At 44.4% G+C, this 26953-nt stretch overlaps 1 protein-coding gene across 1 annotated transcript in view; it reads right to left on the bottom strand.

Moving 5' to 3' along the window:
* LOC139534208 (cGMP-inhibited 3',5'-cyclic phosphodiesterase 3A-like) overlaps positions 1–23878 on the bottom strand; it is an 82810-nt gene extending 58932 nt beyond the window's left edge. The window contains exon 1 of the mRNA XM_071333121.1: positions 22383–23878. Within this exon, the coding sequence (XP_071189222.1) occupies positions 22383–23303 (921 nt within the window). The 5' untranslated portion in view covers positions 23304–23878. The remainder of the gene's footprint in view (positions 1–22382) is intronic.
* Positions 23879–26953: the final 3075 nt, after the last annotated feature.

The following is a 26953-nucleotide window of genomic DNA, read 5'->3' as shown; positions in this document are numbered from 1 at the left end:
TTTGTTTCCATGAATATTTACAATATAGCCAATTTTAACTTTGCAGCTGGCCTATCTAAGGGGAAATCGCTTAGTTCTGCCTCCAGAACAAGACTCATGACAGCAAACATAAATCTGCTAGAGAAAGAGGGGGAAATGAAGAGAGAGAGAGAAACAGAGAAAACAGAGACACAAACAGACTAGGGAGAGTAAGTGAGAGAGAGAGAAGGAGAGAGCGATTGACAGGGGGGGGGGGGGGAAGGGGGAGAGAAAGGTCACCTTCAGTAAACTAGGGAAACCTGGTTTGCTGACCATGATGAATTGTGTGTGGGCTGAGGTCACAGCCTCACGACACAACTCCTATGGGGAGACTGTTCCGTCTCTATAAGACAGGGAGCGCGTGCTTACATGGTACATGATTATGTACTCTACCGTGCACCTTAGAGACTGCTGCCCTATGTACATAGTCATTGAACACTGGTCACTTTAATAATGTTAACATACTGTTTTACCCACTTTATATGTATATACTGTATTCTAGTCATGGCTCATCCTATATAACTACTACTGTACACACCTTTTCTACTCATATACTGTCCATACCGTGCCACGCGTGCTCCCTCTCCTGCCTCTAGTTACTCGCATAATGACACACACCTGGACTCCATCACCTCCTTGATTACCTGCCCTATATATGTCATTCCCCTTGGTTCCTTCGCCAGGCGTCATTGTTTCTGAATCTGTTTCATGTCGGTGCGCTGTTTGTTTAATTTATTTATTAAACGTATTCAGTCCCTGTACTTTCCCGACTCTCAGCGCACTCGTTGCAGAATGACGCCTCACCAAACGGAAGCATGAGGGAGTTTTTGTGTTGAAGGTGATGTCGGGTCCGGGTGTCATGACCGAGGTAACCGGGGAGGTCTCAGCCGGCTCATCAGGCTCTCGTTCCGTCAGATTTCTGTGCCTCAGCGGAGGCGACCGGTCCGCTCCTGCTCCCCGGGATCGTCCGTGTGGTTGGCGTCCTGCGGCTGGAGCCGAACGCGCCGGGGAGTGAATACTGTCACGTACGCTCTCTCCGGCGCGCTAAATCGACATGTTCCCGCGCCTTGGCAAGGGTGACCGGTCTGCTCCTGATCCCCGGGGTCGGTGTCCTGCAGCTAAGGCCGCGCGTCGGGGAGGGAGGTACTGTCAAATGTGCTCCCTCTCCGGTCTCTAGTTACGCGCATAATGACACTCACCTGGACTCCATCACCTCCTTGATTACCTGCCCTATATATGTCACCCCCTTGGTTCCTTCCCGAGGCGTCATTGTTTCTGTTTCTTGTCTGTGCGTTGTTTTATTTATTAAAACACAATCCCTGAACTTGCTTCCCGACTCTCAGCTCACTCGTTGCATGCTGTCTATACACCATTCACATATACAGTACAAGTCAAAAGTTTGGACACAACTACCCATTCAAGTGTTTATTTATTTTTACTATTTTCTACATTGTAGAATAATAGTGAAGACATCTATGAAATAATACATTTGGAATCATGTAGTATTAAAAGTGTGAAACAAATTAAAATATGAGATTCTTCAAAGTAGTCACCCTTTGCACACACTTGGCATTCTCTCAACCAGCTTCATGAGGTAGTCACCTGGAATGCATTTCAATTAATTAACAGGGTTGCCTTTTTAAATTAATTTGTGGAATTTCTTTACTTAATGTGTTTGAGCTAATCAGTTGTGTTGTGACAAGGTAGGGGTGGTATACAGAAGATAGCCCTGTTTGGTTAAAGACCAAGTCCATATTATGGGTAAGATCATAGCACTTGAAGAAACTTTCAAATTCTTGAAATGTTCTGCATTAACTGACCTGCATGTCGTAAAGTAATGATGGGCTGTCGTTTCTCTTTCCTTGAGCTGTTCTTGCCATAATATGGACTTGGTCTTTTACCAAATAGGGCTATCCTCTGTATACCCCCCTACCTTGTCACAACACAAGTGATTGGCTAAAACTTATTAAGGAGGAAAGAAATTCCACAAATTAACTTAAGAATGCACACCTGTTATTTGAAATGCATTCCAGGTGGCTACCTCATGAAGCTGGTTGAGAGAATGTCAAGTGTGCAAATGGTGGCTATTTGAAGAATCTCAAAATTAAAATATAATTTTGATTTGTTTAACACTTCTTTGGTTACTACCTCTACAATGTAGAAAATAGTCTAAATAAAGAAAAACCCTTGAATGAGTAGGTGAGTCCAAACTTTTGACTGATACTGTATTTATTTATATTCTGCACTCTGACATTGCTTTTTCTTTATTTTACTTTTGGATTACATGAATATTGTAATTGTATTGTGAGACATTGCTGCATTGTCGGAGCTGAAAACATAAGAATTTCGCTGCACCTGCAATAACATCTGCAAAACTGTTTGCGCGACCAATAAACTTTGATTCGATTTTGTGCACAATTACATACAAGTCACCACTGTGCTGTGATGGTCACCCGAGGGTGAGTGGGACCTACGCGTTCTAAGTGTGCATTGCGTGTCTTTGCGCCTGCGTTGGCGTGTGCATGCATAGATGTACACTACCGTTCAAAAGTTTGGGGTCACTTAGAAATGTCCTTGTTTTTGAAAGAAAAGCACACAAAAAATTGTCCATTAAAATAACATCAAATTGATCAGAAATACAGTGTAGACATTGTTAATGTTATAAATGACTATTGTAGCTGTAAACGGCAGATTTATTATGGAATATCTGTGTGCTGTTCTGTGAAGGGAGTAGTACACATCGTTGTACGGGATCTTCAGTTTCTTGGCAATTTCTCGAATGGAATAGCCTTCATTTCTCAGAACAAGAATAGATTGACGAGTCTCAGAAGAAAGTTCTTTGTTTTTGCCCATTTTGAGCTTGTATCTGATGCTCCAGATACTCAACTAGTCTAAAGAAGGACAGTTTTATTGCTTCTTTAATCAGACAACAGTTTTCAGCTGTGCTAACATAATTGCGAAAGGGTTTTCTAATGATCAATTTGCCTTTTAAAATGATAAACTTGGATTAAGCTAACACAACGTGCCATTGGAACACAGGAGTGATGGTTGCTGATAAATGGGCCTCTGTACGCCTATGTAGATATTCCATTTTAAAAATCTGCCGTTTCCAGCTACAATAGTCATTTACAACATTAACAATGTCTACACTGTATTTCTGATCAATTTGATGTTATTTTAATGGACAAAAATTGTATCTAGCGTGTAAAATGTATGTATGTGTTAGAATGTTGCCATTTGGAAAAGGTCCTGCTCTTCCATCTAAGAGAAATTAAAGGTCTGTTAAACATTGGCCCTGAATCAGTGTTATTTTCATAGAAAATGCCAGACTGGAGATGATAGAATCATGATGCGTTGTTTCCGCAATGTGCACCCCTTCACTTCATTTGCCAAGCCGCATTAAGAGGCAATCCAATGGCTTCATGCATCCAATGGCTTTATGCACACACACACCGTTCCTTCCACTGGTTCCCTCTAAGTGGAGCGTTTCCCATGCTAATGGCAAGCCAGTCTTAGGATACTGGCGTCGCGTAGCTCTTTACTGCCATTACTGCCATTACTGTCAGAGAGCATCACATCACGTGCGTCACGGCTCGCGAAAGCGGCATCCTCCGTGACGTTCGATCCCCTTTCACCGCCCAATGATTGATGTGGTATGTGGCGTGAACGTTAGTTGAGTAATTGACTTCTCATGTAAAGTGAAGATTGAGACACAGGAACTCAATTTCCTTTATTATCCCTACTGTGTTGCATGCTTCCATCTCTGAGAAGAATGGATGAAAATCTATTCCATAATGTAGGCCCTATTTCCTTTTGCTGCAAAATATTATAATCATAATATTATGAATTATCAAAATCCATCAGTAGATGAATAAAATATCTCCAAACTCCATAGTCCAATATCATCCAGCATATTTACTATTGAAATTATAACAGTTTGTATTGAAGGGTTGTATGGGTGCTTTCTGACTGTACTTTTTGCTGTTTGTTCCTGTTTTATAAAGAACACAGCGTCACTGAAGTCTGACAGCTGTTTTAGCCGACGTGGAGGGAAGGATATGTTCTTGATTATCTAAATAAACACAGAACGCGCTGTGTTCAGAGGAAGAATGGCTCTTGGACAATTTGTGCAGGATTGGAAGTGTCAACATTTTAACTGGGGGCGTGTGGGTCTCGGTGGAACAGCCAGAGTTTAGCCAGGCATTATACAAACACTCTGCCTCTGTTTTCTTAGATCGCTGGAGGAGAGGGAGGGAGAAACAGAAGGGGGAGTGAGAGAGGGAGAAACAGAAGTGAGAGAGAGAGTGAGAGTGGGAGAGAGAGAGTGAGAGAGAGTGAGAGAGAGAGAGAGAGAGACGAGGGAGATGGAGAGAAAGAGAGAGATAATTCACCCAACCCTGAGTGAACTCATTCAGTTTTCTTACAGTCCTGAGAGAAGCTTAATAAGACACAGCTGGAAGCTACACAGACACACACAAAACTAATATAAACAGAATTTCTGCACGATCACTGTGCAGTGTTCATGGTCGTTTTTAAATCGTACTGTACACACAGCTCATGCAGTGGCTGCATTGGAAAACTGTATACAAAAGACAACAACCAACTCATGTTTCATATGACAGATTGATGTGCATACAATCAATCAGTATCTTTAACCTAGTTGTTAGAATGTTGGGCCAATAACCGAAAGGTCGCTGGTTTGAATCTCTGAGCCGACAAGGTGAAAAATCTATGTGCCCTTGAGCAAGGCACTTAACCCTAATTGCTCCAGGGTCGCTGTTGATAATGGCTGACCCTGGCCATGACCCCTCTCCAAGGGTGTCTCGGGAAGAGTTGGGATATGCAAAAAAACATATTTTCAATTCCCACTTGAAATAGGACAAATATAATCACCCACCAAATTCTTAGCATTATAGCAGCATACTGGTCTGAGAGACAGAGAATAGAATGATACACTAGCTTAGATGATTAGATCATTGTTACATGGATGAAACAACAGGCATATAATCGTCTCTGCTAATATGCTTTCACTCAGACAGTGGGTGAGCACCCAGAAGGTCAAGCAGCCCAAACCATTCATGGAAAGTGTTCATGCTTCCTGGAAACTGTGTGTACATTAGAGGTCTTCTCGGATCCAAAAAGTTGGACACGTTACAAAATGGACCCGGCACATTCCTCCCCGGACCCTACCCGAATAAAAAAAAATATGGAAACCTGATCCAAACGGACCAGAGAACAACCAGACCCGGCCCTGTAAAGACCCAGTCGGGTCCTACCCGAGTGAGGGAAGCAGCAGAAAAGCAATTGTTTTGAGCTACCTTATTAACTGAAGCTGTTAATGCAAAAGCAGAGGGATAGGGAAACAGGAGCTCTAGCAGAATGCGGGGGAGGGACCATGTGGTGTTTGAGTGGCGCAACATGCAGGCATCAGGGAGGAAGGAGAGCAACAAGCTTTCACAGTCTCACTGCAGAATCAGATGTCCAAACCCTTATGCATAAAAGTCACATTTCTGCACTAATTCTAAATGATTAAGTTAAGGGTTAAGGTTTGGGATAGGGTTAAAAAATATATATACAATGAGTGCCTAGCACTGGAATTGAACATGCAACCTTCGGAGCTCACAGCTTACGCCCATCCACCATCCCCTTCCACAACACCTTAGCAAAACCTCAAGCATACTTGATGGTAATAGTGCTCACTATTGCCCCTAGTGGCTGGTTTTGATGGCATCTCCTGACCTCCTGCTAGGTTATTTATCATTCAATCTGATTACATAGTACCTATATTGACTGTAACGAACTGAAAAGAGAAGGAGGCTAATTGAGGCTACATAGGCTGCACTTTCCCCCATCCTACACAATTACATAAACTCCATAGAGTATTATCAGCCTACCTGTTGGCTCTTGGTGGTTGAAACATCCTAATTTAACTTTTAATTGCATCTTCCATTGATCTTCTAACTTGCTTGCCACGACACACACAGAGCCAGAGGATAGTGGCGCTTTGATGACTCGTGATTGGCCGACAACAACAAGCTACACGCGGTACTCTCGTGAAAAGCATGAGCAGCAGCATGAGTCGCATTCGGGTCTGTATGGGTGCTTACCCATACAAATCAGACCCGTGACAATCAAATCAGCTCCGAGGGTCAACTACAGAATTTCGGACCCAGCCCGGTCGGGACCCGGGTAATCGGGTTCAGGTGGACCCGTGAAGACCTCTAGTGTACACTGACTTCCCTGACCACCATTACAGCTCTCCTGGACCTCTCCATGTAATAGTACTCTCTCTCTCTCTAGATGCCATTACGGGTCTACCCCTGCTCGCTCTCCCTGCTGTGACCATGGACCAACCAGTGCTCAGCCAACCCAAGGAGGCTTTCTCCACATGTCAGCACAGCAGGAAACTCCATCACCACCATCACTCTACTGGACAAAACACACCGTACTTATCTCTCTCCCTCTAGAGTTTAGACTGTGATTATGTGTGTGTGTGTGTGTGTGTGTGTGTGTGTGTGTGTGTGTGTGTGTGTGTGTGTGTGACCCCTGCAGGGTTGGATCTAATGGCGCTAACGGAGGTTCTGTGTTGTGGTGCTGAGACCATAGGCGTTGCCTGTCTTTGTCCTCCAGGGGCCTGTTTGTTGAGTGTTACAACTCAGAGCTTCGACTTCAGAGTCAGAGTGTTGTCCTCAGGGGGCACAAGAACAGCACAACCACAAGAGACATGTTGGTGAAAAGATTTGAGCAGACCTGTACATAGAGTACATATAAAACTGGGTAAAAGTGTAACCACATCATGAGCTCAAGTGGGGAAGAGGTTTCCTTTTCCTGTATAATTTGCATACATGAATGAATGAACATCCAGTTGTCTATTGTTTTCATTCAAATGACGGCTCACACAAAGACAAGTAATATCTACTCAACAAACAAAAGGTCTATGAAAAATATTACATGACAACCTGAAGCTTATTGAGAATAGCTGAAACAGGAATATTCAGAAAATCTAAGCTGAACCACGCTAAAAATAAGGTTTTTAGAAAATGTATTACAAATAAAAAAATATTCAGACCCTTTACTCAGTACTTTGTTGAAGTACCTTTGGCAGCGATTACAGCCTCGAGTCTTTTTGGGTTTGACACTACAAGCTTGGTACATCTGTATTTGGGGAGTTCGTCCTATTCTTCTCTGCAGATCCTCTAAAGCTCTGTCAGGTTGGATGGGGAGTGTTGCAGCACAGCTATTTTCCGATTTCTCCAGAGATGTTCGATTGGGTTCAAGTCCGGGCTCTGGCTGTGCCACTCAAGGACATTCAGAGACTCCTGTGTTGTCTTGGCTGTGTGTTTAGAGTCGTTGTCCTGTTGGAAGGTGAACCTTCGCCCCAGTCTGAGTTACTGAGCACTCTAGAGCAGGTTTTCATCAACGATCTTTCTGTACTTTGCTCCGTTCATCTTTTCCTCGATCTTGACTAGTCTCCCAGTTCCTGCAGCTGAAAAACATCCCCAAAGCATGATTCTGCCACCCCCATGCTTCAGGTTTCCTCCAGATGTGACGCTTGGCATTCAGGCCAAAGAGTTCAATCTCGGTTTCATCAGACAAGATAATCTTGTTTCTAATATAGTCTGCGAGTCCATTTGATGCCTTTTGGTAAACTCCAAGCGGTCTGTCATGTGCCTTTTACTGAGGAGTGGCTTCCACCGCCCCACTACCATAAAGGCCTGATTGGTGGAGTGCTGCAGAGATGGTTGTCCTTCTGGAAGGTTCTCCCATCTCCACAGAGGAACTGTGGAGCTCTGTCAGAGTGATCATCGGGTTCTTGGTCACCTCCCTGACCAAAGCCCTTCTTCCCTGATTGCTCAGTTTAGCTGGGCAGTCAGCCATAAGAAGAGTCTTGGTGGTTCCAAACCACTGTGTTCTTCAATGCTGCAGACATTCTTTGGTACCCTTCCCCAGATCTGTGCCTCGATACAATCATGTCTCGGAGCTCTACGGACAAATATTTCGACCTCATGGCTTGGTTTTTGCTCTGACATGCACTGTCAACTCTTGGACCTTATATGGACAGGTGTGTGCCTTTCCAAATCATGTCCAATCAATTGAATTTACCACAGGTGGACTCCAATGAAGTTTAATAAACATCTCCAGGATGATCAATGGAAACAGGATGCACCTGAGCTCAATATCGAGTCTCATAGCAAAGGGTCTGAATACTTATGTAAATAAGATATTTCTGTTTTAAAAATATATATATAAATGTGCAAACATTTCTACAAACCTATTTTCACTTTGTCATTATGGGGTATTGTGTGTCAATTAATGAGGGAAAAAAACAATTTAATCCATTTTAGAATAAGGCTGTAACGTAACAAAATGTGGGAGAAGTCAAGGGGTCTGAATACTTTCCGAAAGCGCTGATCATTTTCCCGGTTCTGATTCTGTTCCTAGAAAAATTACGTTATTTTCCGGTTTTCGGTTCTGTTCCCTGAACCGGTTCCAACCCCTGATAAAAACAGCTTTTCTAGGAAAACTGAACTCCCCTAATCCTTTGCTTCCGAGTAATACCACCACCAGACGCCCCAACGCCCATCACAACAACATAATCCAATATAAGAAGGGCTTCTGCCCTGAATGAGACTGGAGCAAGAGGGAGAGGGGGAGGGGGGAGACAGAGAAAGAGAGAGGGGGGGATAAACAGAGAGAGGGGGATAGAGGGAGAGAGAGAATGAGAGAGAAGGGAGAAATAGAGAGGAGGGGAGAAAGAGAAGGAGAGAGAGAGGAATTAGGAGTGACTGGATGGCTGGAGGAAACAGTGAATGGCTGGTGAATGGACGAGAGAGCCATCATGCCTGGAGGACCACACTGACATAAACACAGACAGTAACAGGCCCCACCGTGCCAAACAGCACAGCTAACCACATGATCTTGACGATTGTGTGTGTGTTTGTGTGTGTTTGTGTGTGCTGTGTGTGTGTGTGAGGAAAGCGCATGGTGTGTGTGTTCTGTGTGTGTTCCCCTCCTAATGGCCCGTACAGACGTCAGAGCCGTGGTCTGTCCCCTGGTCTGTTCCACAGATGAGCACTAAGGATGACGCTCCTTGCCTCTCACAATGTCTTCCCACAGCCACAAAAACAGCAAAAAAGAGAAGAGGAGATGGAGAGACAAACGAGAAGACAAAGACGGAGAGAGAGAGAGAGAGAGACGGAGAGAAGAGAGAGGAGTTCAGAGAGAGGTAACTAAGGATAAAGAAAGTGTGAGAGGTGTCTCCTTTGAAGGGTATGAAAGTGCGAAGTGTGTTGCTTGTTGGATTGGGTGATTGGGTTTTGACGCTTGTCAATGTTCAGTGTTCGCAGAACGTAAACTCACACCACACAGGCAACCATAACAACCACGAGTCAACCAGAGTGGAACACCAACCCGGTGGGCCCAAGTGATCACCTAAATAGGCTCAAACATCTCGGCACACGTCAAGCTAGGATATGCTCCAGTATGATAGCCCACCACAGCGCGCGGCATTTTGGACCACCTTGTTCTGCTTCCCATAGGGATGCACACACTATGCTTGACATTACAGGGTGAAAGGCAGTGGTTAACTACAGCTGGTTATCCAACCTGACAACCTCTGGGACCACTGTTTAACCCACGGAGGCAGGACAAATCGCCTGGGTGCATATGTCGATCATGACTCGAGCCATGAACACACACACACAGGGTGTGTTTTGCAGGTCTGGTAGGGATTACTAGTGTCACTGCTCCTGTGTTTATTTGACCAGGCCAGCCCTCCCGTTGGCTGCCCGCCTGCCTTGTACGCTCTTCTGCACGTCTGTTTGAAATGTCAGATGGGCAGAAAACGAGGGAGGGACGAGAGCGGTGTGTGTGTGTTCTGCCTCTGAGCTGGACATGAAACATAAACCAACAGCTGCAAAGAGCAAATGTCCCCCTTTTACTTGTCAAGAGATGAAAAGAGCTTTCTCTTTGTTTATGAGAGAACGATGCTCTTTTATGGCTCCTTCATTATTTAGAGAGCTTGGTAACACCGTTTTTACTGAGCAATGGAGTATAACAGCAGACCAGACCAGTGAACTTACTCATCTAACGGACAAAGCTTACATCAGTCAGACAGACAGACACAATAAGTATTCTAAAACAATTTCATCCAAACCAATTTGAGAGGCATTGAATTTGGTGGCTGAACATCCTACCTGCAGATGGGGCGATGGTGTCAAAGCCAACTCTCCAGTACATGCCCTACGATGAGCCCTCCCAGGCCCGGGGACCTACTAAGTGATTGGATTAGCCTAATGTTCTGACTAACGAGATGTATTGACAGTGTATATTTATATCATCAAATCATCCTTTCTGATAAGATCAGAGCAGTAGTGGTAATAAAATAGACTACAGGATAAACCTTGTAGATAGGATTTATGGATAAATGCTTTTGCACACAGCTAAAGCACAGATGAAGAAGGTAGCTAAAGTGGGTAGCATGAAGCACAGGTCAGGTGGATGGATCTGCCAACTATGTGGGTCTCCTGTGGGGGTGGCAGGGAGGGACCGTGAACAAAGTTACGGCCCAGGACACGGGCTTTCAGTACTTTGAGAAGCATGAGTATAAAGAGTGTATTTCTAAACACAAACGACCATCCTCCACCCCAGCACCACATGATGGCCCGTTCCATCACAGACACATCGGGCAAATCAGGCCAAAATGAATGCGTGCGAGCACACACACACACACACAGAGATCTGCCTTACGTAACAGCTGAGGACACCACTCCCTCTCTAACTCCATATTTCAGAGGACACCTGGCATCTGTCCTCTGAAAGATGGACTGAGAGAGAGAGTTAGAGAGAGAGTTAGAGAGTGAGTTAGAGAGAGACACAAATCTACAGCTTCGCATGCAGAGTGAGATGTAGAGGGACAGGACATTGGGTCTTATGTAATGACCAGTGCAGTTTCTGTGGGTTGGTACAGGGCCTTTCCTACTCTGGTTGAAGGCAAGGGGGAGAGATGGTTGGCTCTTAATTTCATATCAGTCCCCATCTCCCTGTGTCACTAGAGTTAACACGTTACCCTGTGTCACTAGAGTTAACACGTTACCCTGTGTCATCACTGCCAGAGACCTCTTGCTGCTCAGACAACAGGTACTGTACCTTAGTGTCATGGAAGTGTCATCGTCACCTCAGAGAAAGGAGGAGAAAGAGGAGTAGGATGGGGTTCTGGGGATCTCTCCAGCTCAGGGTCTTGGAACAATGACACCTCCCTTCACAAATGTCACATTCCCACTTTCCTTTTCACACCCCTAGCCGGACTCGCAAGCTCCCTCTGTCACACGTAACACACTTGTAAAGTGTTTACTGTTCACACAGTACATCACACACACTCCCTCTCTCTGTGTGATACACACAAATAGACATGCTGTGTTGTCCCAAGTTTTTGTTATTTTGCATTTATAAGCAAATTCTGCACAGCGTCATCAGCCCAGCAGCTGAGGTAACGAGCCACCAGTCAGCCATCTCTCTCTCTCTCACACACACACACACACACACACACAATTGTTATTGTAGAGCATTCATCTGGCCTGGGTTTTAAAGCGACTCTCCTTGCTCTGGAACCCATTAGGCCTTCTGGAAGTAATTAATGGGGGGTGGTTTGTGTTTGTGTTTGTGTTTGTGTGTGTGTGTGCGCGTGTGTGGCAGCTGGGACACACCTGAGGATGCAACGCACCCCCCCCCATCCTCCACACCAAAACAACCGACACGATAGCTACTCCGGTTGAAAACCTGGCAAAAAAAAAATGTATAATCTGGTTTATCCCTTTGGCCTCATAAAACATATCCAGTGAATGAAAAAGCTGAGGAATGCAGTGTGTCGGCAAATAAAAACAAACAAATATAAAAAGGCCTAATGTTCACCAGCATGATGAGGTCATCTTCAAGCGCCTTCAGTCACTGTATTCAGTCCCTGCATACGTCCGTGTTCAGAATGCCTTGACTTGTGTACACAAAATTACCACCCAGATACCAGGGAATAACTACTTCTCCAACAACACAGAACAGAGCAGGTCTGGCAGGCTGGCTGGAGGATAGGGCAGAGTGAACAGCCACTGTCTTAGTGCTTTCTCTACTTCACTCTGTGCATTTCAGGCCTCGCATACAAAACATACAGTGTCTTCAGAAAGTATTCACATCCTTGACTTTTAACCCACATTTTGTTGTGTTACAGACTGAATTTAAAATGGATTCCATTGAGATTTTGTGTCACTGGCCTACCTCATAATGTAAAAACATTTTTACAAATTCATAAAAAATTAAAAGCTGAAATGTCTTGAGTCTATTAAGTATTCAACCCCTTTGTTATGGCAAGCCTAAATAAGTTCAGAAGTAAAAATGTGCTTAACAAGTCACATAATAAGATGCATGGACTTCCTCTGTGTGCAATAATATGACTATGTCTACCTCATCTCAGTACCCCACACATATAAGTATCTGTTTTTAATTACACTTTGGATGGTGTATCACTACCACCAGTCACTAAATAAATACAGGCATCCTTCCCAACTCAGTTGCCAGAGAGGAAGGAAACCGCTCAGTGATTTTACCACGAGGCCAATGGTGACTTTTAAACAGTTACAGAGTTTATTGGCTGTGATATGGGGAATGGGTCAACAACATTGTAATTACGCCACAATACTAACCTAAATGACAGAGTGAAAAGAAAGAAGCCTGTATAGAATAAAAAATATTCCAAAACATGTATCCTGTTTGCAATAAGGCACTATTTTATTTAAATGTTTTATTAAACCTTTATTTAACTAGGCAAGTCAGTTAAGAACAAATTCTTATTTACAATGACGGCCTAACAAAAGGTCTCCTGCGGGGACGGGGACATGGGATTAAAAATAAAAAATAAACGGCAAAGAAATTAACTTTATTTCCTGAATACAAAGCGTTATGTTTGGAACAAACCCAACACAACACATCACTGAGTACCAGTCTTCATATTTTCAAGCATGGTGGTGGCTGCATCTTGTTATGGGTATATTTGTCATTGGAAAAGACTAGGGAGTTTTTTATGATAAAAATTAATTAAATAGAGCTAAGCACAGGCAAAATCCTAGAGGAAAACCTGGTCCAGTCTGCTTTCCACCAGACACTGGGAGAGAAATTCCCTTATCAGCAGGACAATAACCTAAAACACACAGCTAAATATACACTGGAGTTGTATAGTTGCTTACCAAGACGACCTTGAATATTCCTGAGTGGCCTAGTTACAGTTTTGACTTAAATTGGCTTGAACATCTATGGAAAGACTTCAAAATGGCTGTCTAGCAATGACCAACAAACAACCTGACAGAGCTTGAAGAATTAAAAAAAGTATAATGTGCAAATATTGTACAATCCAGGTGTGCCAAGCCCTTAGAGACTTACCCTGAAAGACGCACAGCTGTAATCACTGCCAAAGGTGATGCTAACATGTATTGACTGAGGGGTGTGAATAATTATGTGAATTCAACATTTCTGTATTTCATTTTCAATACATTTGCTAAAATTTCAAAAAACATCTTTCACTTTGTCATTATGGGGTATTGTGTGTAGATGGTTGAGGGGGAAAAAAAGTTCATCATTTTTTAATTCAGGCTATAACAACAAAATGTGGAATAAGTCAAAGGGTATGAATACTTTCTGAAGGCTCTGTACATGTACAGCGCATTCGGAAAGTATTCAGACCCCTTCCCTTTTTCCACATTTTGTTACATTACAGCCTTATTTTAAAATTGATTTAATTTTTTTAAATTAATTGTCATCCTTGAGATGTTTCTAAAACTTGATTGGAGTCCACCTGTGGTACATTCAATTGATTGGACATGATTTGGAAAGGCACACACCTGTCTATATAAGGTCCCACAGTTGACAGTGCATGTCAGAGCAAAAACCAAGCCATGAGATAGAAGGAAATGTCCGTAGAGCTCCGAGACATGATTGTGTCGAGGCACAGATCTGGGGAAGGGTACCAAAAATGTTCTGCACCATTGAAGGTCCCCAAGAACACATTGGTCCCCATCATTCTTAAATGGAAGAAGTTTGGAACTACCAAGACTCTTCCTAGAGCTGGCCACCCGTCCAAACTGAGCAATCGGGGGAGAAGGGCCTTGTTCGGGGAGGTGACCAAGAACCCGATGGTCACTCTGACAGAGTTCCAGAGTTCCTCTGTGGAGATAAGAGAACCTTCCAGAAGGACAACCATCTGTGGAGCACTCCACTAATCAGGCCTTTATGGTAGAGTGGCCAGACGAAAGCCGCTCCTCAGTAAAAGGCACATGACAGCCCACTTGGACATGAGAAACAAAATTCTCTGGTCTGATGAAACCAAGTATGAACTCACATCTGGAGGAAATCTGGCACCATCCCTTCGGTGAAGCATGGTGGTGGTGGCAGCATCATGCTGTGGGGATGTTTTTCTGAAGCAAGGACTGGGAGACTAGTCAGGATTGAGGGAAAGATGAATGGAGTAAAGTATCGAGAAATCCTTGATGAAAACCGGAAAAACAGGACCTCAGACTGGGATGAAGGTTCACCTTCCAACAGGAAAACGAACCTAAGCACACAGCCAAGACAACACAGAAGTGGCTTTGGGACAAGTCTCTGAATGTCCTTGAGTGCCCCAGCCAGAGCACGGACTTGAACCCGGTTGAACATCTCTGGAGAGACCTGAAAATAGCTGTGCAGCTATCCAACCTGACAAAGTTTGAGAGGATCTGTAGAGAAGAATGGGAGAAACTCCCCAAATACAGGTGTGCCAAGCGTCATACCCAAGAATACTCTAGGCTGTAATCGCTGCCAAAGGTGCTTCAGCAAAGTACTGAGTAAAGGGTCTGAATACTTATGTAAATGTGGTAGCAGTTTTTTTATTTGTAATAAATTAGCAAACATTTCTATCCTTTTGCGTCCACAGAAATAGTTAGAACCCATGACCTTAAAGATATCCAGGGCCAAAACAGCTTCCGTTAAGAAAACCATCAAAGTTTACCTATATACTATTCAATGTTTTTAAGATGATGCATCTGAGCAATATCCCTTCATCCATACACGAAGCTGAGCTAACTTATGACTCATTAATAGTTCCAAGACATCTGCATCCAATACTAGTACATTGTTGCCTTGCCAAAACAAGACAACTTCTTGGCTTAAGCAGAAACAGGAAAGTAGCCTACTGTCCCTATCCAATCCCAGACCCATTTCTCATGATAAAGATCTGATCCAACCTAGCAGCAGGTTCTCTTTGGCTCCAGGAACAGACAGCTTCGTGCAATTCACTGCATTGCGCACGTCTCCATTGTGTTGTGCGTAAAAGCAGCATTACACAAGCAAGGAGAGTAATGGAAGTGAAAAAACACTACCAGCTGCATGTGATGCAATTACGCTGGCAATTACCTGATAGACAACCACAGCACCAGGCACTGTGGAGCCTTAGAGGAGGCAGGGAGGGAGGCAGGGGTCAGGCAGGGCAAACACTGCCGCCCAGCAGACTGATGACAACACAGAAGCACTGGGCAACTCAGAGGGCTAGCCTGGAACCCTCTTGGTCCACAGAAAGCTCAATTAAGAAATGCATGAGATTTTATTCCGACGCATCAACAATCTGCAATGTCAATTTTTCAAACCTTTATTTGGCCAGGTAAGCCAATGAGAACGAATTATATTTTACAATAAAGACCTGGTTATACAGTATGAACATTTATAAACACTCATCGCTCAAACACACACACCGAACCCAATAACGCTGCATGTTCAACTGGGCCATAGTAATCAACCACAGTGACGTGATCGGTGGACAGGAGCTATGGTTTATGAGGACTCCTCTATGGTTTATGAGGACTCCTCCATGGTTTATGAGGACTCCTCGATGGTTTATGAGGACTCCTCCATGGTTTATGAGGACTCCTCCATGGTTTATGAGGACTCCTCCATGGTTTATGAGGACTCCTCCATGGTTTATGGGGACTCCTCCATGGTTTATGGGGACTCCTCCATGGTTTATGGGGACTCCTCCATGGTTTATGGGGACTCCTCCATGGTTTATGAGGACTCCTCCATGGTTTATGAGGACTCCTCCATGGTTTATGAGGACTCCTCCATGGTTTATAAGGACTGTAGTTCTCTGGAAGGCTTCTTCAAGGACAGTTCTCCAATGCTGCTGATATAGGGGCTTGAGCCATTATAACAGGACGCTATTGTAGACATTTAGAGAAATCTATCATATTTTATCATTACACTTATGATTCATCGGAATTCACACAATTGATCACATTAGCTGTCTGTCCCCTCCAATGAACAGAGAAAAACACCCGTTGCATAATTATTTTAATAAACGCCCCCGTTTCAACAACAAAAAATCTGACCATGCATCAGTCCACCTCCTCGTACGCTGACTGAGACTCCACGCCTCTCCTCCTGAACATGGCATTGTGCTGTGCTGTGTTGCACGGCAGCATTTAACCCACTTCTCTCTCTAATTAAAATAGACTCAGAGAAAACAAACCCTGCACCAAAATCCTTCAACCTTTTTCTCTCCAGCCTCTCCCTCCCTGGCTCTCACTCGTTTTCAGACGGACAAACAGATGTACAGACCTGGTTTCTGTTAAAGGCTGGCTTTCTTCCCCCCCCCCCCTCCCCATCTGCCGGGCATATTTTCAAACTAAAACACACCATTGAGTGGGTAACAGTACGCTCCTTGTCTGGGGCCAGGGGCTCATATGGCTGGCCAGCAGGGTAGCCACTCTGTATATGGGGAGAGGGGAGCACGTTGAGGGGAGAGGGGAGAGAGGAGAGGCTAGCAGGGTGAGGGGAGTAGGAAGTTGGGAGCAGGGATAGGGGAGCAGGGGAGAGAGGAGGAGGGGGTAGGGAGCAAGGAGCGGGGGAGATGGGATCTGGGCAGCGGCCAGTCCAGGTTAAAAAAACAAGCTGCCTCTCAGCAGTGGGCTTAGTAGCCCTACAGCTAGTTAGCTAGTTGGGGCTCGAGCTTTCTCTCTCTCTTGCTGGTACACTCATACACACAAATTCTCAAAAACGCACACAGATGCACAAGCACACATCCACATGTGGGTACACAATTATGCATACACATTTTGCACACACCTTGCGTAGGCACACACAAACCGTAATGTGGGCAAACCAGTATGGTACTGACGCACACATATGTGGACACACACACAAACGCGCCTTCACAATCATGCATGAACACATACGTGGACCACACACTCAGCTGCCCAGGCAAGCATACAGACACATCCCGTCCCTCCTGTTTCACATGTGAGTGATGTTGACGTGAGGCTGATAATGAACTCCTAATGAGGAGGATAAGTCAGACTGTGACAACCGGAGGCAGAATCTCTCTTTGGGATGACTCTGGTCTCTAACTCCCGACACAATACTGGCTTTTCATAGGCTACTGTGAGACTATGCAGGCATCTGCTATGTTTCACTAGTGAATGGAAAGAGAAAACAACTTCAATCCTAATGTACCTTCAGGTACTGGATAGAAAAAAACAAGTACATGGAAAAGAACCATTGCCTATATAGGAGACACTGCCTTGGCAGCCGCGGCAGAAACTGTAGAAATGTTTAAGTGTTTGGAGTGAGTGTGTGTTAGTATTTGAGTGTGGTGTCTGTTAGTGTTTTGGTGAGCAGAGCGGCGCTGTGGTGTGTTTATAAGAACAGTGGTGAGGTTTCACAGGCCAGCTAGGCTGTTGTCCTGTTACGACTGACATCTTTGGTAGACTTGGCAGGAAACTGTTCTCCCTCCTCCCTGTCTCTCCATCTCTCTCACGTCTTTCACCTCTCTCCATCCCCATCCTTCTCTTCCCCACTTGCTCTCTGCCGTCCATTCCTCCCTCCTTCTCCACCTACCTCTGGCCTGAATGAGGGGTCCATTCATTCTTTTTTTCTTCATAAGAGCTACAGCTGCACACCTGGTGACAAAAGGCCACGGCTCTCTCTTCTCTTGCTCACTGTCTACCTTTCTTTACCTCTCCTATCCTTTACCCCTGCCTCTGTCTATCAATCTACATCTTCCTTTGTCGCTCCCTCTCTGCAACTCTCTTCTTCCCCTGCATCTCTCTATACCTCTATACACACACATACCTCTTCCTCTCCAGGACCGTGTACTGGTGGTGCTGTTCTCTGAGACTTGGGTCGCTGTGCAGCGCTGTTTTGTTTTTTATATGAATGAGGTTTGGCAGCCGGCGGCCCCATCAAACAGCTGAAGCTACACATTCCTCGGACGCCCTCTCACAGTCGCAGCTAGGCCCCTCTCACTCACAACCAAAATAAGGTTGGCCGTGCTGAGCTTGTGTGTGTGTGTGTGTGTGTGTGTGTGTGTGTGTGTGTGTAAAAGATCCCTCTGTCCATTCACACACAGACAAGCTCAATTAAACAGAGAGGGCTAGGCAGACTAATAAAGTCAACATTCAGCATGTCTAGTCATCAGGTAGAAAAGACACCCTCTCTGCTTCCGACAAGATGAAAACAGGTGAATGTACACTATGACAACATGTAGAGGAATATGCTCAACACACACACAAGCTCGGCACGGCCAAGCTTATTTTGTTGGTGAGTGAGCGGCCGAGCTGCGACACACACACAAGAAGCCACTACGTTAAGTACAAACCGGTTCTAAGTTAATCTGTTTTTGTACAGATGTAGGATCTTAATTTGAGCCAGATTGCTACAGCATGAAAATAATCCTGCAGCAACAGGAAATGTGAATTATTATGTGGATTATAATTCATGTACATTTTTGTAGGGGTTGATACATTTTTCTTAAGGGAAAATCAAGTCTGGAATTTCAAATTGAGATCTACAAATTTCAGAAGCCTTTCTAAACCTCAAATACATTACAAGCTTTACAACGTTCTCCTGCAACAGGGGGATCAAAATAAGATCCTACATCTGTGCATGATCCAGGCCCTTTTGGGGACTATAGTCTAAACCTATGAGGGCAGATAGAATAGTCCAGCCTACTAACCTTGTATCAGTGGCACAGAAATTCAGGAATCTATGGCACAGAGCGTAATGTGGTGGGTCTCTGTGGGAATGAATGTGCGTCATTGAGAGAATAGTGTTTCCCTCAAATAGATTCTCGCTGCACCCTTTTCTCCTTCAAATTTAACTGAATCACACCCTCTCTCTCTTTCCTTTCTCTCTCTATCTGTCATTCTCTCTCTCTCTGTCATTCCCTCTCTCTCTCTCGCTGTGGCATAGAAATATTAAGACGTTTGATAATTAGGTAATATACAGTTCGAAAATTGAACAAAATTCAGAACTGCTTGGACTGTTGGAGCCCCATTCCCCAACTCTTTTCAAACATTCAACTATTTTAGCAGAAGCATTGTTATAATGTATGGCATTGTATAATATACAGTCCTCTGTGTGTGTGTGGGTGGGGAAAATGAGAAGGAGAACCAAGGCAGAAACTAATCTCATAAAATTGAATTTTTAAATGTCCTACTTACAACTTCTCTATTCCTGAGCCAACGTTTGGACTGAATCCGCCCCAAACTCACTAGAAAAGGCTATTTCCTCGAATCATATCCCTCTAGAAGCCTCTGCTAAAACACAAACAACTTTTGCAGCTAGCTAGTCCACTGCAGCGCTGCCACAGAGCTACTCACACTGTCTCTGCATCCACTCAGTCTAAAAGGAGATTTATATCATGATATGTTATTGGAAGTGCTCTAACTCTAAGAAATCCCCTAGAATTCATTAAAAAGCTATTTATGAAGCAGCAATCTATCTGAAACGGTTTCATCTGACATTACAATGTCTTCCTCAAACTATACATGCTATATTATACAGATGGTAATGATTTACTAAGAACTGAATGTTCATAAAGCCTACCTTACACATTTATAAACGCATCGTAAACGTGACATTATGGCTACATTGAGCAACACAATGGAGACAGGAGAGTTTGAAGTAGCAGTGGAGGACTTCTTGGAGCTGTTTGATGCTGCAATGTAAAGCAAGAACACATTCTGGCAGGCAGTCAGAGGAGGCTGGCTCATAAATACTGCAGGAGGTCAGGTTTATGAAAATCTATGCTTCTCTGAGTTGAGCGAGAACTGCACCCAGAGGAGAGCTGCACACACACACGAGATTAGTTTTTTTTTAACCCTTGGGAAAAACATAAGGCTGCTTCTCAAATTATACCCTGAATCAATTTCCATTGCACTAAAAATCCATTCACTATAGAGAATACAGAATAATGTCCTACCATCATAGGTGACATTTGATAATTTCCTATACTGTACAGCACATACAGTGACCCTGGTGACCGGCGACCAGGCCCTGTTTTTCAGACAGACTTGTTTTGATCCAGCCAGCGAGCCTCTCCTGGTGTAGCTAGACTTCTCTCTCAAGAGGCTTATGCAACTCACTTCAAGGAGACGCCTGTGGAGGACAGGACACGCTGCCTGGCCTGCCACTCCGCACAGCACTCACCCTGACCAATCGCAAGGCCTCTTGAGTATCAAAGCTCCCGAAACCAGGTCCTCTGAGGGGGGCCAATTTGTCAGACCTCGTGTCGTTGTATGTTGTTAGTGAGGTTGATCAGCATCATTGAACATGATTCGATCAGACGACCCATCGCTAACACACTGTGTACAGTTCAAAAGGGATGTGCCCAAAGTCACTCAACAGTCAACACCAAAACACATGGCCTAAACAAGTTGCATTAAACATCCGTATGAAGCTATGGGCCAGCTCGGGCCTCTTACTTAAAAATAAGTCATTATATTTAAGACTTTGGACAGCGTGCTCATCCTGAGTACAAAGTAGAATATCCTTGTGGATATCCATGTGGATTTTATATGTTCAATGTTGTTTTTTATGCTCCTTCGCTGCAAAACCAATTTCCCTCTGGGACAAATAAATGTGAAACCTTTTGAAGAGTGTCCGGTATCTCGTCTTTAATAGTGGGACACGCCTTCTGCCAACACAAAACGTCTGCTTGGATATTATCTCAACTTGGATACCTTTTTATTTTTGTTTTATTCTAAACTATCACCAGAGGGCGTAACGTCAATGGGAGGCAACACAGTAGTAACTGCTGAGGTGTGGAGGAGGTAGAGCTGTTGTGAAAGTTTTACCCTTGAAGATCAGGGACAGCAAATCTAACATTTATGAGATCAGTCGTCGTTGATTCACTTTGTTGTAGAATTCACAGTTGAGATGAAGCATTATGAACACTACCCACAGGTCTGGTTGACATACTAGAGTACCTCAGCTTCATATGGATGTGTTCATTCACATCATACATGCTGAGGAGGATACAAAACGTTGCCAGCAGTACAGCATGTCTTCTCTGTTGTACAGCTTATAAAGGCTGTATACTTGGGGAGTCCCACACACAACACTTGTACATCTGCATCTAAAATGTAGCAGATGTACTAACTTTGGATTGCAATTCAATGATGAAAGAAGATTTCAGGTAGTATTAAAAAAAAGTCCAGCATTGCACAAAATCTGTTCTTAAAGACAGGAAACCCTTCTCAGGATACACAGTGTCCTTAGACATTAAATAAACAAAGCACGAGGCTGAATAAAACAATAGGCAAGGTCAGTAAATGCACTTGAATACAATAAAAAGATACTCTAGAATGTGTACCTTCACATTTAAGATTAATTTCTTATTCATATAAATTCAAGCCGGTCTGTAGAACACATTTCCTGGTAACTACCGTATAAAAAAAACATGAGTTACAGTAAACCGTGCAGAAATGTGTTTGATATCAGTCTCTAACTACTGATAAACTTTTAAAATTGGTGTGAGCTGACGTGTAAGCCATTCCTCCGAGCCAGAGCCACCCGGCCAGGTCAAACAAAAGGCCGGGTTTGAGGGCTGGTTATCAGCCCTGACTCTGTCTCAGGTGACCCACCCTGGCATGACTTACTACCTGAAGGGCAAAGCAATCCATACACATACGTGCCATTTGAACAGTGGCCTACATTACAATAGAACAGAAAAAGGCAGCCAGGGTTGGAACATGCATGCAGAGAGTATTTCCCTTTAATAGCGTAGATAAAGTGCTCATGATAGAACCAGCGCAAGTAAACACACGTGTTCTATATTCAGAGTAGCCTATAGGAAAACGTGTCAGAGAAGAAGCTAAGCTTTGAGGCATCCCGCAAAGTAATTCAAAGGACCCTCTAATGTAATAATAATATGCCTAATAATAATAACAATACTAGTCCTAATAATAATACATTTGGGCACAATGCATAAATTGTGGGCACATTTTTGTGTCATTCCCTTGCTCTAACCCAAACGAAAAAAAAGCCAAACATTCAAATTATAGCTAAGCTTTTACCTGTTCCCGTGGAATGCATGGGAGCGAGGTCCTTCGGTGGGACTTGCTGTTGCTGTGACTGTGCGCCATGTCTGAAGAGACCACTGAACTGGACATCCGTCGCCTTTTAAACACGGGAATGATATTCTCTTCCTTCCCGGCTGTCACGTAGCTACAACCCGCCCCGAGTGGCACTGAGCCCGTCAGGAGCCGGTCAGCATACCTCGCTAGCAGGACTCCCAGCACTCCTACCAGGTACGCCAGGTAGGGTCTCCAGCTGGCCCGGATCTTGTTGAGGGAGATGAGAGACACAGTTCTGATGATACTGATGAAGATGATGACGGAAACCCCCTGTCCGAGTCTGACCACCATCAGCGCCCCGACGGCTAGACAGGACAGAACCACCACCGTGGCGGTGAACGACAGCAACTGGTCCTCCGCACCGTGCAGGAGAGACTGCGCCGCGGCTTCGCCGAAGTGACACACTGCCAACAGAAACACGGCGGTCCGGATCAGCACCCCGCAGCGGATCAGGTACAAGCCAACCCAAAAGAAGGCACATACGAGAGTGAAGACGGGGGACACCAGGTACCAAACGTTCAACAACAGTTCCACCACACAGGTCGCCACGAAATGAACTAGAGATCCAGACTCGCCGTTATTCTTGCTGTTACTGCTGCAACTCTGCTGCTCCACGTCCCAGTCCACCAATCTGACCAGCAAAGCAAGAATAACCGAGACAGAGCCCACACACACCGCGGACGACAGTCTTAGGGAACTCCATATATCTGTGAGTCTCAGCCACGACTGGCAGCCCGCGTCCTGATACAGAGGGGTGACACATGTTTTCACATAGCCGTTGCGCTCCACCGCCCGCGGGCATTTCTCATGAGCCCTCCTTGATATACCTCTGCCGCTGTCAGCTTCCACTTCCATCGTCATCACACAGGGGGGGGCGAAGGAAGCGGCGTGAACTATATATTCGCAGTGTGTAAATGTGAAAGGTTCAGTGCATTTTCATACACCATGTTTGACAGAGAGAGCCATAACGCGCGGCAGTGTGTGGGACTGTGCGCTACTGCTTGCGCGCTTCGAAATTATTGACCCATTTCTCCCCAAAACACACATAAAGTAGGCCACATAAAAATACTGAACACGAATGAACGAAAACTCGTACTGGAAAAAGTAACGTTTCACTGTGTAGCCTTCAACAAACCACATAAAACATCCCCATATTTTCTATAGTCCTCCCTGCGCGAGAGCAGCCTCCATCCAGTGAACCAGAAAGAGCAACTCTTGACGATTCGCACATCTAGGCCACTGCCTGCATCTCCTCTCATCTCCCTCTATCTCGCCCTCCCGCACAACACTCTCCTCTCTCCTTTGTGCCGCTCCGTCTGTTCCTCTCTCTCCGTATTATTTATCCCTCACATTTCTTCTGCTCTTCATAGGCTAGGCTACTACTCTCCTCTTGAAGAAACAGCAGCGGAGTTTGCCGAAGCGTGGCATACTGCTGCCCGGACGTAAACCATGTTTACATAGAGATTTCCTGACGTTTTTTATTTTTTTAAAGGAGATGAAATAGAGCCCCGGCTTGGTCCGGTGGCTCGAGAGGCGTCACAAAACAAATCAATGATGATGGTGATGGAATTTATTATAATTATGATAATGAATGCAATAGAATTAGGTCTATTTCCACAAACATCAATTATAACATTTTCTGTAGGCTATGCTGGAAATAAATACCATGATGTCATGATAGTCGAAAATGGCTCGTGAGATTCCCAGTGCCGCTGGCAGAATATCTCACGTTTTTTCTATGGAAGGTTGAATAATGCATATTAAAGTCACTTGCATCATGGGCCACGTCATCCAATCCATATCCTGAAAATATGAGCTCAACTTACACCTCTTCTCTCATAGCGTATTTTATGAAAGCAATTAACTTCAGAGGGTAACTATTCGGCTATCTTTCTCTTTTGATGATCTTATCAAAGTAATTGATTTTAGGGTATAAGCCAAATAAATTTCTTTTCATGAAAGAGGAGTCCAGGCAGGTGCAACTGAAGGACAATTCACATGATGTAAGACTGGATCTGACGTTTGTGATATGGGAAGAATGGCACCCTATTCCCTATGTAGTGAAAAGTAGTGCTTTACATAGGGAATCTGTGGCATTTGGGACCCAAGTTAGATTTTGTATATAAACTCCTCACCTATTTTGGTAGAATAGAACAGCTTTTGTAAACAGTGTATTCAGAGAGGAAGGTGTTTCAGATTGTGTTTACAGTATGTCACAGGTAGCAGTCACACATCCAACCTCCCTCCCTACCAGCTCTGTGTTGTCACATTGTACCTTGTTAATGCTTGACCTTACATGTACTTTTTATTTAACCCTTATTTTAACAGGTAAATTGACTAAGAATACATTGTCATTTATAGCAACAACCTGGGGAATAGTTACAGGGGAGAGGAAGAGAGATGAATGAGCCAATTGGAAGCTGGGGATGATTAGGTGGCCATGATGGTACGAGGGCCAGATTGGGAATGTATCCAGGGCACCAGGGTTAACACCCGCTAAGTGCCAGGTCATCTGGTCCAAATTCACCAAGACAGTCGTGAAGAGGGCACAACAAAACCTATTCCCCCTCAGGAGGCGATTTGGCATGGGTCCCCAGTTCCTAAAAATGTTCTACAGCTGCGCCAACAAGAGCATCCTGACCGGTTGCATCACCGCCTGGTATGGCAACTGCTCGGCATCTGACCGTAAGGCACTACAGAGGGTAGCGTGTACGGCCCAGTGCATCACTGGTGCCAAGCTTCCTGCCATCCAGGACCAATATAAATAGGCGGTGTCAGAGGAAAGCCCATAAAATTGTCAGAGACTCCAGTCACCCAAGTCATAGACTGTCATAGACTGGAGCGCCAAGTCTAGGACCAAAAGGCTCCTCAACAGCTTCTACCCCCCCAAGCCATAAGACTGCTGAAGAATTAATCAAATGGCCACTGAACTATTTACATCGACCCCCCCCATTTGATTTGTACACTGCTGCTACTTGCTGTTTATTATCTATGCATAGTCACTTCTCCCCTACCTACATGTACAAATGACCTCAACTAACCTGTACCTACGCACACTGACTCGGTACCGTTACCCCCTATATATAGCCTCGTTATTGTTATGTTATTCTGTTACTTTTAGTATTTTTTACTTTAGTTTATTTGGTAAATATTTTCTTAACTCATCTTGAACTGCACTGTTGGTTAAGGGCTTGTAAGTAAGCATTTCACGGTAAGGTCTACACTTGTATTTGGCACATGTGACAAATAAAGTTTGATTTGATTTGATCTTTAGTGACCACTGAGAGTCAGGTCACCCGTTTAACGCCCCATTCGTAAGACGGCACCCTACACAGGGCAATGTTCCCAATCCTTGCACTGGGGCATTGGAATATTTTTCTAGACCAGAGGAAAGAGTGCCTCCTACTGGTCCTCCAACACCACTTCCAGCAGCATCTGGTCTCCCATCCAGGGACTGACCAGGACCAACGCTGCTTAGCTTCAGAGGCAACATTGTACATTGGCACTCAGGTGTTATACAAAAACACTCAAATACGAACTGCAAAGCCCTGCTCTCCAACTTAACCTTAACATGTTTATTGGACAAAAGACAGGAATAGGCCTGGGCAGATGGATCTCACATGGCAAGGACCCTTTCTCAAAGCAAACAGCTCTGAGCAGTCCAAGATGAAGAGAGTGTGATGTGTCAAACAGAGTCCACCGCTAATATACCCAAGCTAAAATAAACATGTGACTGACTCCAGATCAGAACATACAAGGAGGTGTGCACACACAGACCTCTGTACATTTTGTGATTAACCTGAGTGTTTCGGTCGCCTAGTTTTATGAGTGTTACACCGGAGCCCTACCACAAAGGCTGAAACCATCTGTGTTCTGGACCTGTTAGTTGTTTAGCACCCCCTAGTGGCAGTTTAAGTTCAGCAGTCTAGAATTTACCTGTTTGTGTCATGTGACAGGAATCAGTTTCAGAAGTGAAGCAATGTGTAAGATGTGCAAGTGTGACAGAGTAGTTACAATCCTTCAACATCCTTCTTTTAGCTTTGTATGACGTAATGTCTGTAAGTACATTTGTTAATAACACAAGAAAAATGTTTATCACATAGAATTTTAATGTTTCTGTAAAACCCATGAGAGAGGAACCTCCGCGTGGAGCAACAAGGATTAAAGAGTCAGCGGGAGGTCATCTCGGTGCAGAGCAAGCCATCACGACATCGCCAGTTTAAATCTTCAACCTACGTGCCACACTTACCTCACATCATCATGGCAGAAAGTAGTAAGGAAAATGCTACGCAGCGGGACGAAAACATTAAAGAGAAACATTGGGGCATTTGATGCACAGTCTAAGTTCTCGCTCTTACAAATCAGTCAGTCAGTTCGAGGTTGTCAGCCAGTTCAAGGGCTTGTATAGTCATCGCCCAAGCAACTTATGCGAAGAGAGAGATAGACATTAAGTTTGAGAAGGCACTCCATTGAGAAGGCCCAGCTCCATGGAAGTTAAGCTCATCCCCGTC

Source organism: Salvelinus alpinus, chromosome 11 (assembly GCF_045679555.1).
Source record: "Salvelinus alpinus chromosome 11, SLU_Salpinus.1, whole genome shotgun sequence".
NCBI lineage: Eukaryota > Metazoa > Chordata > Actinopteri > Salmoniformes > Salmonidae > Salvelinus > Salvelinus alpinus.
This window is presented reverse-complemented; position numbering and strand designations above follow the sequence as displayed.